The 12,758-nt window shown below is 40.4% G+C and overlaps 1 protein-coding gene across 2 annotated transcripts in view; it reads right to left on the bottom strand.

Annotated features, from left to right (window-relative positions):
* Positions 1-12,758, bottom strand: part of USP37 (ubiquitin specific peptidase 37) — a 37,589-nt gene that overhangs the window by 10,229 nt on the left and 14,602 nt on the right. The window contains exons 13-19 of one of the 2 annotated variants that reach the window (XM_068408143.1): positions 12,238-12,355; positions 10,927-11,006; positions 9,429-9,593; positions 7,942-8,007; positions 6,617-6,767; positions 2,799-3,051; positions 217-383 (exon numbers count right to left, since the gene is read on the bottom strand). In XM_068408143.1, coding sequence (XP_068264244.1) covers positions 217-383; positions 2,799-3,051; positions 6,617-6,767; positions 7,942-8,007; positions 9,429-9,593; positions 10,927-11,006; positions 12,238-12,355 — 1,000 coding nt within the window. The remainder of the gene's footprint in view (positions 1-216; positions 384-2,798; positions 3,052-6,616; positions 6,768-7,941; positions 8,008-9,428; positions 9,594-10,926; positions 11,007-12,237; positions 12,356-12,758) is intronic. The other variant, XM_068408144.1, reaches the window with a different exon arrangement.

Here is a 12,758-nt window from a genome sequence, read left to right as displayed (position 1 = left end):
GATAGATGGTTTCCAAAGCACATACAAAACATGCCCAGATGTATCCAATGCCGTCACTCTACTGACAGTGGAGTCAGAAGAAACTCAAACCTTTCTTCATCTCAAAAAAGCAGCAGAATCCCTTTGCAGTTATTGTCTGAACACAAGCTTTTCCTTCAGCCATCAGGCTTTCAGTGGCAGGAAAGACAACTCAAGGAAGCAAACTTTACTTCTTACTTGCTCTTGAAGGCTTTGAGCCAGCGCCTGCTGAAGTTCTTGTTCTTCCCTCTCTCTCTCCATATCGTACTGCTGCAGCCAGTCAACCTCCCCCTGGGAGCCTTCCGGAGTTTTGTTTTCCTTATTCTCATCAAAATCTTTAGTTATCTCAGTGAAATTGGCAGGACCTGAGGAATCAGAAAGTACAGTTATGCTTTCCTGGGTCTTCTGTTTGTTACCAGCTAAATCCTCTTTAAGTCACCACAACCCTTGCAGCACAGTGACATCTATTGACATGAGAGCTCACCAGCCATAAAATCACCATACGAGAGCCAAATGGAAAAAGCTCCAAAACAGAGTCTTATACTTATTTTAACAGGTGTAAGATGGACCATTTGATTAATCCCTGAACCCATTCTCTTCTTAGCCTTCTATGTTCACTCAGAAACAGCAGCTTTAACTAAAGGAAGATGTCACACACCACTAGGTTTCTGCAGACATGAAGCTGATACTTGAATTTCTGGAGAAGGAACCACAGATTATAAAAATTTGCATTGCATATTATACCTCGGAGTACTACAGATGAAGCCACAATTAAAGCCAAATCATATGTAAGACAGAGGGAAGTACAAATCTCAAGCACTGTTTAAATTTGTCAACTTTTTGCTTCAGATAAGAGCCTCAATCTTGTGAACACTATCTACAGCTTTAAAAGTGCAAGAAGATCATAACTTCTCAGTTCACCTTTAAAGTGAACACTATGGCAGAAGTATTTTACAAAACTTCTGGAATGAATATTCATTTAACCACTGCACACATCTCCTCCTGCAGTTGCAGGACACTTTCATTCTCCCATTTACTTGCAGCTGAGAAGAGTCAGGACCTGCTCCAACAGCTATCATGCAGCAACATGTGAAACTTTATAGTTTTGCCTTACGCAGACTTCAACATCTGCTCATTAGTTATTAGCAAGGATTATAAAAGGCAATCTCAGTATCTGCAACCTCTTAAACACAAGACCACCAGAACCATAACTATAAGCCATCAGTCTAATCCTTTTAAGATGAAAAACAAAACAGAATATTACATGACCTTTGAAAGCTTCCAATGTAGGAAGAAATGCTCACTCAACTCACACAACTGCTATTTGAGGATCACGTAGCAGAAAAGACATCTTCTGTCATATCTAAATCAGTCTTTTTTGAAAGCTCCACAAGTTATTCAGTGTTTACAAACAAATTATTACTAGTGGTAACAAGAAATGGACCAAGTTAAATCCGTCATGTTTAGAATCATCTTGTGTGATACAGCAAAGTAACCTTTGCAATTAAGTTTCCCTTAAATAGAACACAGGATTGTGAACTCATGGTGTGCTACATTCAGTTGCCGTAACTGGTAACTCAACATACAGAGATACAACTCATCTGAATGCCAAAATGTATGTTTTGAGTAGTACTTTGGTTTTTTTTTTGGTCATACACAGTAAAATACAGAAAGCTAATGCAACGTTGAGTGCTTAACTGCATTCTTAATCAGAAACTACAGAAACTTCTATTAAACAGAGCCTTAAATGTCATAATAGAGACTTCAAATAATTACATTTTGCTTTCCAAAGAAAACCTGGAGAGAGATGCATTTATGTGGCCACACTCTCACAACTATCCTTCACACAATGATAAGCAAGAGTAGTGTATATAAAGGAGGGCACAACCAAGGCTGACCACAGAGTCAGTTTCCTTATACACTGCCAAAGCTGTCAAGAGTCACCCAGTGAAACAAGTGTAATTTTTGGTAATATAGTGGGGTTTTTGCTGTTAATATTTAACCTCCCTGCTCTTAAGAGGAGAAGGAAAACATTGTCTGCCTGTTTTTCCATGCTAGTGGAATTACAAACCTGACTGAAAGCATGTAGTACACAACAAATGATAAACATTCAAATTTCCTTCAGCCAGCTAAAGGAAGACACTCAATTTCCCCACACTAAGATCAAACAGGCTCCTTCTTGTACTTAACTGTTTCTGGCCATAATTCACTTGCTGAGTCTCATGCTCAAGGGTCTAGTCTCACGTAAAAAAGTTTTAGAAAAAATTACAGAGCTAGAGCTAAATTCATTAGTAACTAGTGACAAAATAACCACATTTATGAAAGCATTCTAGTCTTATGCACCCCAGACATCACTCTTGGACACCAGCAATGTGAACGCTGCTACCCTGCTGCCCAGGCTGCAGCAGCTACAGAAATGAAAATACTTTCTGATTATGGAAGATTAAGTTCCAGACACTGCCAAATCTTAGTAAATTGAATTGTCTGCTATGGGAACCAGTGGAAGCATGTGTTAATCAGGAGAGAAAAAAATGGAAATTAACCCCGAAGATGACCTTACCTTTATCAGAGAGGTGACAGCCATACAAGAAAATACATTTTCACACTTCAATGAATTAAACACTTTATACACAGGGAACTGTAAGAAAACTCTGAGGAAGTCAGGCAGTTTCAGCAGTGCACTCGCATCCAGATTCTGCCACCACACGTTCCTAGCCTGCTGCTATTAGTAACCCGCTTTAGCTCGCTATACTCCACTTAAGATGGTTACTTCACCTTACCTGAGTCTAATGCTGCTTTGGGTTTCTCCGTCTCCATAGATTCCATGTTTTCTGGCAATTCCTGAATTTCGTCGTCTCCAAAACCAGTGTCTGGGCTGCTTGTGGGCTTATCTTCATCATGGCTCAGAGGCAGAGAAGCTTCCCTTTTGCTAATCTCCAAGACAGCTGCTAGCAGCTCATCTTCGCTCATCCCATCAAAACCAGCATTACCCAGCTCAGGTCTATCACCCTCCATTTTACTTCTTTTTGAACCCTAGAGATGAATGGAGTTATGATTAAGTGCTTGAATACACAGGCATATAACATCAGCTTTACATTTCTGTGGTATTTTTTAAATTTATTTTATTAACCCCAGGGAGTGGGAGCTTGGCTCTGTCAACATCAAACAGATAGTTATATGAGACTCAATGGAGAGACAACCTTTGTAGCTACATTCACTCCGAGGAATATAAACTACATTTATAGTTTATATTATACTTAAATATAAACTACAACCAGTTTTCACAGGCCCTGGGGATTAACATACACAAGATAACTCTACCCTTCTCCTTCCTTTCCTTCAACACATGTGTTCCACCTTTAGGTTCTGATGAATCCTCAAGCCTCTGGCAAGTCAGTGCTGAGGCACAAGTAGTGAAATTACAAGTTTGTTAACAAAGGCTGAAGCAGCAACATGAGAGTAATTGCACTTGAACACAGGGATGGAAGAATAGGAACTGAGATCAGGCTGGTACGAAGAGCAATTAAAATTAGGTTTGGTGCTGCAGACTTGCCATATGAAATCTTGCAGGGGGGCAGGACCCTGCAAACAAGTAAGAAAACAGTTAACCAGGGAAAGGGGGAAATTATTCTTTTCTAAGGCAAATAGAATTACTTTAAATTGGAAGAAAGGAAAGACACTTTAGTCTTAACCTGAATTTTTCCTTTTTTAGTTATTTTCCAAAAATGGATGCTCATCAACTCCTACACCATGCTGATTTGCAACTCATATAATAATTTCAATCATTTTGATATTAACTGATGATCAAGAGGTTAACCTCCATGTATACATATTTACACAATTACACTACTTACCATATGCTTTTATATAGCAAACATTTTGTATTAAAACTGGCTTATCAAATAAGACTAGCAAATGAATTAGCCAACTAAATTGCTTGTTTCTAGACATCATGCACTCCAAGAATTAGAACTTACAAACTTAAACCTCTTCCCCTCACATCTATTCATGCACTGAATAAGGAAACCAGAATACCTGCTTTTTAAGCTTTCTGATTTCTCTCTCTGCACCTGTAGGCTACTAACGTCAAAAATGGGTTAGCTCTTGAGCAAACTCTAGTTCCAGGCACTTTGCCAACAACTACCACTAACTCAGCGGCTGGACTTTAAAGACTTGGCAGCGCCTGCGCATTGTCTGAATACAACTTTTCTATTAGAAATTATTTGCATAGATTTTAAGTAGCTTAGGCTCTAACACTGGCTGCTTTAAATAAGTATATTTTTAAAGCACTTCAAATACTACTTCATCTGCAGAGGCAGAAATCACAGAAATCACCATTCTGCTCACTTTAGCTGGATAACTGCTATTTGCCCCTACAGCCCAACATCTATACTCCAGCTGTTCTCACACGGCAGGACTGTTTTGCAAGCAGTCAGAGCCATACTGGCCATACCAAGTGATTGCCAAGCCCCTAATGCAACCCCATCCACAGCTGCTATGAGGAGCATACTAAGGGAAATAGTGCAGCAGTAGTAATGCCACTTCCAAGGACCAGGACCAGGTCCTCCCAGGACAAAGCTGAGAAGGACAGAGGATCTGGTTAATGATAACAGACGGCTGGTCAGGCCTGTGGTTGAGGAGTGGCCAACGTGCTTGACCACAAAGTCACTTATGTGGAACCACCACCACCACTGTTTCTTTCCCACAACAGGCTGGAAAGCCTATAATTAAGTTGCTATTCAAATTAATAGGCTTCATTCCCACAATTTATGCACTCACAGCGCTTGTGTGACACAGACTACCTATGCTTCCTTACAAAGAAAACTCGAGGAAGAATCGTTTAGGACAGTTTGGAATACTTTTTCTATACATAAGAGGGACTTCAAAGACAAGCTAGTTTCCGTCCCCCACCCACAAGCCAGCTATAGATGTGCCATGCAGGACAGCCGTTGCCTACCCTGTTCCTGAGACCTTCAGCAAAGGGTTTTATGCTTTTTCCCAAAGCAATCCATTCCATCCCTACACACCCTGAGCATGAGGAAGTTTTCCCTAATATTTAATCTAAAAATTACTGTCTTCAATTTAGTCTATTACTTCTTGGTTTTATCTACCATGGGCATGCAAAACAGCTCAAGTGTTTCCATTAATTCCGTTCCCTTCCTTGAAGACACAAGCCTTGCTTAGGTTTCTCCTTAAACTGAAGTTCAAGTTGCCTGTTCTTTTCCCCAAAATCTTCCTTTCTAGACCTCTGACCATTCATGTTACTCTCCTCTGGCCCCTTTCCAATTAATCTACAACTCTCTTCAGTCCGGAGCCCAAAGCTGGATACAGAACTCCAGCTAAAGCTCAATGCTGAGGAAAAAAGGAGGGTTACTTCACACAACCTGCAGGCTATGCCTCCGTCTATACACTTCTGTTTTCAACCAGCCTGACCTTGTGACCGACTGTCACCTTCACACCCTTTCTGAAGGCCCACTGCTTTCCCAGCTGTTCCCATCTCGCATTTACAGTCATTAGTCCTGCTAAGATTGGCATCTTTAGCCTGTTCCTACTGAACAACCCCTCCTACTTTTAGGCAATTTCTCAGACTTGTCAAGATCATTCTTAACTGTAGTTCTGAGCCTCAACACAATTGCAGCCCTTCCCAGCCCTGGGTCTTCTGAAAATTTAATACTCATTATCTATTTTATCATTTATTAAATAGTGAGTGGATCAGAATCCTCCCTTGGTTTGACCTTCCCATCAGATCAGAAACTGTATATATCTTCCTCTTGTTACCTGTTGCTACTCAGCTAGCTTTATGCCTGTCCTTTCATGCCATAATTAAGACCACAGTTCTCTGCTGGATCAAAATAACCCCATGAACACTGTCAAAAACTTTAGAGAAGTGGAGATGCTGGAGACCCTTGCCCTAAGCACTAGGCCTGCAACACTCTAATGGAAGAAAGCGGTTATTGCAAGATAATCCTCTAAGTTTCTTGCTTTCCCTTCTGGGTCATCATTCTTCCCCAGACAACTCATCTGCCTGCTAATACACTGCCCTGACAGAGGCAAAAAATATCTTAGCAACATTAATACTAGTCACAACGAGGAGCTCAAGGGCGAGTTAACTGCACCTTTACATTAACGAGCTTGATCTCTACACGCTTATACCTGTCCCCCTCCAAAGACTGATAGCTTTAGTTTCTAAAAGCTTTAAAAAAGCTGCACTTGAAAGGGGACGTGGATTGGATATGCAAGAAGTTCTCTCAACTGAATATTTTGCCTAGCTCTACTTGCACTGGATCTAATTTAATCAAGAGCTTTACTGCATAATTTTATTATTGACAGCCCATTAGTTTTCAGCCTGAAAATGTCAGTGGTGAAAGTTACCCAAAGGACTGATAAAACTGCTAGGCAGCTGGTACACATAACCTGAAAACTTAAATGCAGTTGCAACACAATTAGCAAAGCACTCCCTTCCAGCCTCTCAGTGCTAATTAGAAGAAAAAAATTATCTTACATAAATTTTACTCACAGTCTATGCTAAGAAAAGCACAGGCCAGACGTGAACATGTATAGAATCTAGTATATGAAAGTCTGTGGTTTTTGCCCTTACCTTTTCTGTCTCCTCTTGCAGTTGTTGCTGATCTCTACTCTGTACGTTACACAGCCTTTGGCTATGGGCAACAGAGCGTTTCAATGGCTCATCATCACTGTCAGAATCTACACAGGGTGCTGCAGAGCTCTTTGACTTGAAAGTGTATTTTCTGCAAATTAAAAACATGGCTATAAAACCGTATAGCATTGTACAAATCTGTATTGAAGTAACCATTAAAGAAGTGTTAGGCCCAACGTTCACATTGCAGGGCAGTACAATTTGCAGAACAAACTGCAACAATTGACAATGACCATTTATTAACATAGCAGGTAGGATTTTTCAGAAAAGGTATCTTTTACTAGGTTAACTGACATACCTACTTCAAGCCTGCAATAGCAACTTACAGCCTTCGAACTTACTAAGTGTGTGGCTCTTGCTTCTAAGGCCAAGGATTCTGTACTTTCTTACCTAGCAATCCCAGACAGTACTCATTTGAGTTGGGTCCACAGTAACATGTAGAGCTCAGCACAAATCATTTGACTTCTGAAGTTCACTAAGCTGGACACAGGACTTTCCACATCATTACTAGGATATAAAAAGTGCAAATCTGCACAATTTTTTCGGTTTTCCTATTTGCTCTTTCATTAAGATAAATTCTTGCTTCTTTAGAACAGAAGACAATGAGTCTGGGGAAGTTGTGATTTCTGCTCAATTAGGAAATACGGTCTTTTAAGTACTCCACAATGCAAAACTATACAGTGTCATATCACATTTGTCACTACATCAAAAACTGGTCTTTCAAAACTGCCTATAAAAACAATGCCCTCTCACCTTTGGAAATAAACTTAAAGAACTAACCACCTGTTCCCAAAACACACGTTGGGGCTCCATAGCGCCAGAAGAGAGAAAAGAGCGAGACTGCAGCATTAGAAACCATTTTTGCTTCTTATACATGAGTTGCAACTACAAATGCAAGTTTAAGATAGCTGGCACTGACAAATCATCTGTACAAACTAAATCCAGTTCTCATTCTGATGCTCAGCCTTTCTGTCTGAAAAAAAATCACCTTTGCTTACTTACAAGATCCCAAAGATTCTCAAGAGAAATGCTAAGGTGATTGTGTCCACTAGGCAAATTGTACCATTGATATTAATTTCAGCTAGCACGTAACACCAGTAACACTCAGATATGAAAAGAGACAGTAGCTGAAATAATTTACTACAATAGAAAAAACCAGAAAAAGTGGAAAGATTAAAGAAGAAGAAGAATCAGAAAATCGTAAAATGCCTTAAAAATTATCCCTTGAAACGCCAGGCCACAGGCATTTCAGAGCTATAACTCACCTACAAGTTGTGGAAGTGCTTATAGTACAGGAATTCACCATTTGGGAGGCTTTCAATGGACGGGAACTATTAAAAAAGCAAAGCATTTATTGCAGCAGTTACAGTCTTTAAAAAAAGTGTTTACTTGTCTGCTATGCATGCAAATCCATGACCAAAGAAACAAGTAGAATACCATTACATACTTGCTAATTGCTTAGATTCAGAGTAATAACTCCATCGTGCTATAAATATACAACAGTTGTTCAAAACCACGTATAATCCTTTAAACTTGATTCACTTCTTAGCGATGCACCCTTAGGGACAAGCTCACAAATTAAAGGCTTCAAGCTCCCATGTCAAGACAACTCATTTCTTTTTTTTTTTTTTATTCCCACCAACACTCGAGTTCCTGCTCCCAAACCACAGTCTCCTGCTGCTGTCTGGATCAGCCGGTTTTCTGGCATGTCCCACACGTCTCTGTTTCTCCTCCCTTACCTAGATTATTCTAAACAAACTTCCTGCTCCATTTGATCCTTTCACAGGCTCCTCAAAGTCCATCACTATCACTACACCTCTATCCACCACGTGGCTGCCAATGCAGAAATCTTTCCTAATCTTCCCCCTCAAACCAGGGCTGCTTCTCTCTCCAGGCTAGTTACCCTTCCACTCTCTGGTCAATCAGAATGGTTTCAATGACCAAAAAAAAAAGCCATTGGAAAGCTATTTCAAACATATTTTCAAGTGTTTCTGCTCCGGTTAGCTTATGACATTTGTTGTGTTTAAGATTTCTATTGTTAAAGAAACACTTTGGGAAACGTGCACGTAAATCTCAAACGCCACTAAACGTTCAGCACAAGAACATATGCCACACTGCTGAACCAGATGTGCCCTACCTCACTACCATTACCATAGTTATGTCACTAGGCAGGAAACACAAGAGACCTGAGGGTTTACTGTTCCTTATTCTGCCACAGACTTCCTATGTGACAACTGGTACATTTAATTTTTGTGTCTCAGGACAAGCAGCTGTACAGAAATAACTGTCACAGGGAAAAGGAGAGAGTATTTTCAGCATGTGAAGTGCTCAGATACTACAGTGGTACCAGAAAAACAATGAAAAATGAATGACAGCACAGGAGGTGCAAGTGGAAATTAGCAGAAAAAGGTAGGCTGTTATGTGTCCTAAGCAGAGTTAAGTGTGCTATGAAGGGAACGGTAACCTAGATTTTGGACCAAGGCATAAATTTTAGAAATTACTTACAAAAGTTCTAATTAAAAAAAAAAAAATAGAAAGCTATTTTCAAAGACAGTGAAGAATTCTATCTTGCCAAATACTCCCTAGATAATGCCCTATGAATTCTTCCTACTGCTTGTGTCGTGCTTCCTTTCCATACATGTTCTCATGACGGCATCATTAGAAACACCTTCTGGAGGAGATCTGACAACTGCCTACCCTCTTGGCATATGTGCTTTAGATGGCATGGATCAGTCACAAGTTGTACACTTACATCGCAGAATGGACGCTCCATCCTAGCGTCAGCGGCAGCCTCGTGCTTTCCATACAGTGTGAAAGCAGGGTTAAGTATCTTGGAATAACCACCTGCTGCCCGACCTTATGATTGAGAGACAATGCTACATTGAAGCTGTATCGTTTCAGATGAAGAATCAGGACCCTGAAAGGTAAGAGAGAAGGACAAACGTTAATCTCAAGACAGAAGTCATAGAAAACTTATGCAAAATCCAAGTAGCCCTGTTTACAAAATGCATGCACCTGAATACAAAACAGATCATTACTTCGGGGTGGTGGGGAAACACTATCCATCTCTTATCTGGCAAGAGACAGGTAATTACTCTCCTGTCCATCACTCAGCTTTGTGCAAGTGCAGACTCTGCCAGCTCCAGAGGCTTCCTGCTTTGATCTGCATCACCTTGCTCTTCAGTAAAGCAGAAGCAGGCACAGCTCTTACCAAACTCGCTACGTCTGCTACGCAGTGAGAGGCAGGAAACAATCAAAATATTATCATTATAGGCCAGAACGCTAGTATATCACTCCCAGATATTCAAGACGGAGATGGAGGGATCACACACCTGCCCAAAACTGAGGAGGAACTGTGCCTAGTGCAAGATGTGTACTTGGTTTATCTGTCATGATACTTTCTCTTCAAAAGAGCTTTTGATCACTACAGTATAAAGAACCTGAAAAGGCCTCCTTACACTGAGCCTTCTCCCTTATGCTGCACTTTGTACTTGTCTATTTAGATCATGCAGCTGTATCATCACTTATGTCGTGATAATATTCAAAACCTTTGACAATGGTTTTGCAGTGCTAGCATAAATACACTATTTAAGCAAAATGCAAACTAACTACCAAGTTACTGGGTTCAGCATGAGTACACCTGCGACAAGGACAGAGGCCAGATAAAATCATCCAACAGACTCTTTTAGCTTTACATCTCATGAGAAAATGATCCCTACCTCCAATCGCTTCCACTCTAAATAATGAGCTAACCCCAACCACGAAGTCAGAAACTATTGAGCATACCATTAACCCTCAAAGCGCCATGCTCACTGAGAGAGAAAACAGGCATCAGCACGGGAAGAACTGATCAAAGCAAAACCTTCTACATACCTTCTGGCAGTAATGTCTCCAGCTCAGTCCTGCCCGTGAGGTGAGCTGAGCACAAAACACTAAACTTCCAGAATGTATTTACTCTTTGAACTTCCCTCACATCCTCGAAACCCCCCGAAAAGTAGAACGGGAAACTCAGCCCTCCTGTGTAGTGACAGGGAGGAAGAAAAAAAACTTGCAGGGGGTACCCAAGAGAGCTTCTTTAGAGGGAAACTGTAGAACAGCACGAAGACTATTGTCTGCTCTGCATCTTTCTCACATGCTGACCACTGTACATGCCACCCGACCCATTATCCCAGCTTTACTCTTCGAGGGGCTCCTGTTTGCACTTTTGTAACACGTGCTTCCAGGAAAGAGGAACAGATGTCAGCATTTACCTGGGAAGCCTGTTGAACTTGTGTGTGACAACAGCAGACTTTCCATTGCACTTCTCACAGGAATACTCGATCTCCTCTGCCTGTTTAAGAGAACAGAAAAATTATGAGTGGAACAAATGACACATCAAACAGATCTCAACAGAAAGCACATTGCTTTTGGCTGTCACGGAAGCTCTTCAGAACAGCAGTTACACTTAAAATTATAATCACCTTCAACATGACCTAACAAGAGGGCATCTGGTAAGAGGACAGGTAGCAAAGCTCACAATTTGGCAACATAACCACTAAAACAGGTCCATTTTTTGCTGCAAGTCTATTGCACAGACCAGTGAATTAGCCACAGTTCAGACAAATTAGCTTCCAAAGAGAGGGGACAATCTTGCAAGGCTTGCAGTTTTCTCTCCCACATACAGTTGTTTTTTTCCAATAACCTTTGGTAGAGGATAATTTGCCATGAAGTCTTCTCTCTCTTGTTCAAAACCTCAACTTTGCTCCTGAAAAGCTATCCTCATGTAAACTTGTCAAGTACGTACTGCACCAGAGTGAAGTTTTGAACAGAGCAGAAGGGGAAGCATCACTGTGCCGCAATTACACAACTTAGCCATCAAACATTTCTACAGCCCTTTTCTTTGAGGCCAAATGACACCACTACAATTTTAAGAATTTTTTTAATCATAAGACCTCCACCAGCTTTTAGAAGAATAAACGCATCAATTATTCTATCTGTTGAAAACACTGTCTCTAAGTGGAGAAAAAAAGACGCAGGTCTGTCTCAAGGTATGACAAAATATGACACTAATTCACAGATGTAAGGCTCATTTTTAGCTTTCAGAAACCTCACCTTGAAGCTCTACTTACAAGATGAGCATCCACATATTACAACTATTTTTTTTAATTATTGTATCTGCATGACCTTTTTTCCTTCATGCCAATTTAGGCCAGCACATAAGCTGTTGAAGCATCCCAGCCCAGGAGAGGAAGCAGCAATTCCTGAGTGATTATCTCAATCTGACAGCTTCCCTTCTCTCTTTTGTCATTGTTTATGCCTCAACTCCTCCACCACAAAATGAGAAAGTTTACCTATTTCATAGCAGTACTGTAAGGATCAGTTAATTTCTGCACTGCATTTCACAATAAAAATTCCTGTATACTGTTAATGTCCAAACCTCAAAAAAGCACAAAGTTATTTATTTCACATGCCTGTGATCACTGTCATAGAACCTAATAATCAGCTACACAATCAAGATTTCTGTATGGTATGTAACCTACACATACTACACAGTGAATAAACCCCACCCCAAGACTATGTACCCGAAAAAAGAGGTCAAGGGAATCCTGGATCGATCGAGAAGGAAGCAATTTCTTTCTTCGAGGAAGGTCAATGGAGAGGTCATTAAACTGTTCTCGTTTGATGACTGTTTCACCACACCTAAAAAAAACATGCTTATGTAAGTCTGATGAAAAATATACTGGAAACTAATGACAACTTACATTTTTTTAGGCTAAAGTAACTTCCCAGTAAATATATGCCTCTTGGTCAATCTGCTTCTACTCATCAAAACAAAACTGTTTGATGCTTATGACAAAGTTGAATTTTGGGATTTCACTTTAATGCTTTAGAAGTTGAAAGAAACATTTGTGTAAGGGTGAGAACAAAAAACCACAGACTGGTTTGGAGAGGCAAATGATCAGGTACACAGAAAGTCGAAGTGACTGCTATGTAGCTGAACACTTCTTCATTCAATGTTCTTAGGAGAAAAGAAGCCAGCCCAGCCCAGAAGGGAAAGCCTAGAAATACTTTCAAAATGTTTTTAGAAACAAAATAGTAGAGT

The sequence above is a fragment of the Nyctibius grandis genome, chromosome 9 (assembly GCF_013368605.1).
Source record: "Nyctibius grandis isolate bNycGra1 chromosome 9, bNycGra1.pri, whole genome shotgun sequence".
Taxonomy (NCBI): domain Eukaryota; kingdom Metazoa; phylum Chordata; class Aves; order Nyctibiiformes; family Nyctibiidae; genus Nyctibius; species Nyctibius grandis.
This window is presented reverse-complemented; position numbering and strand designations above follow the sequence as displayed.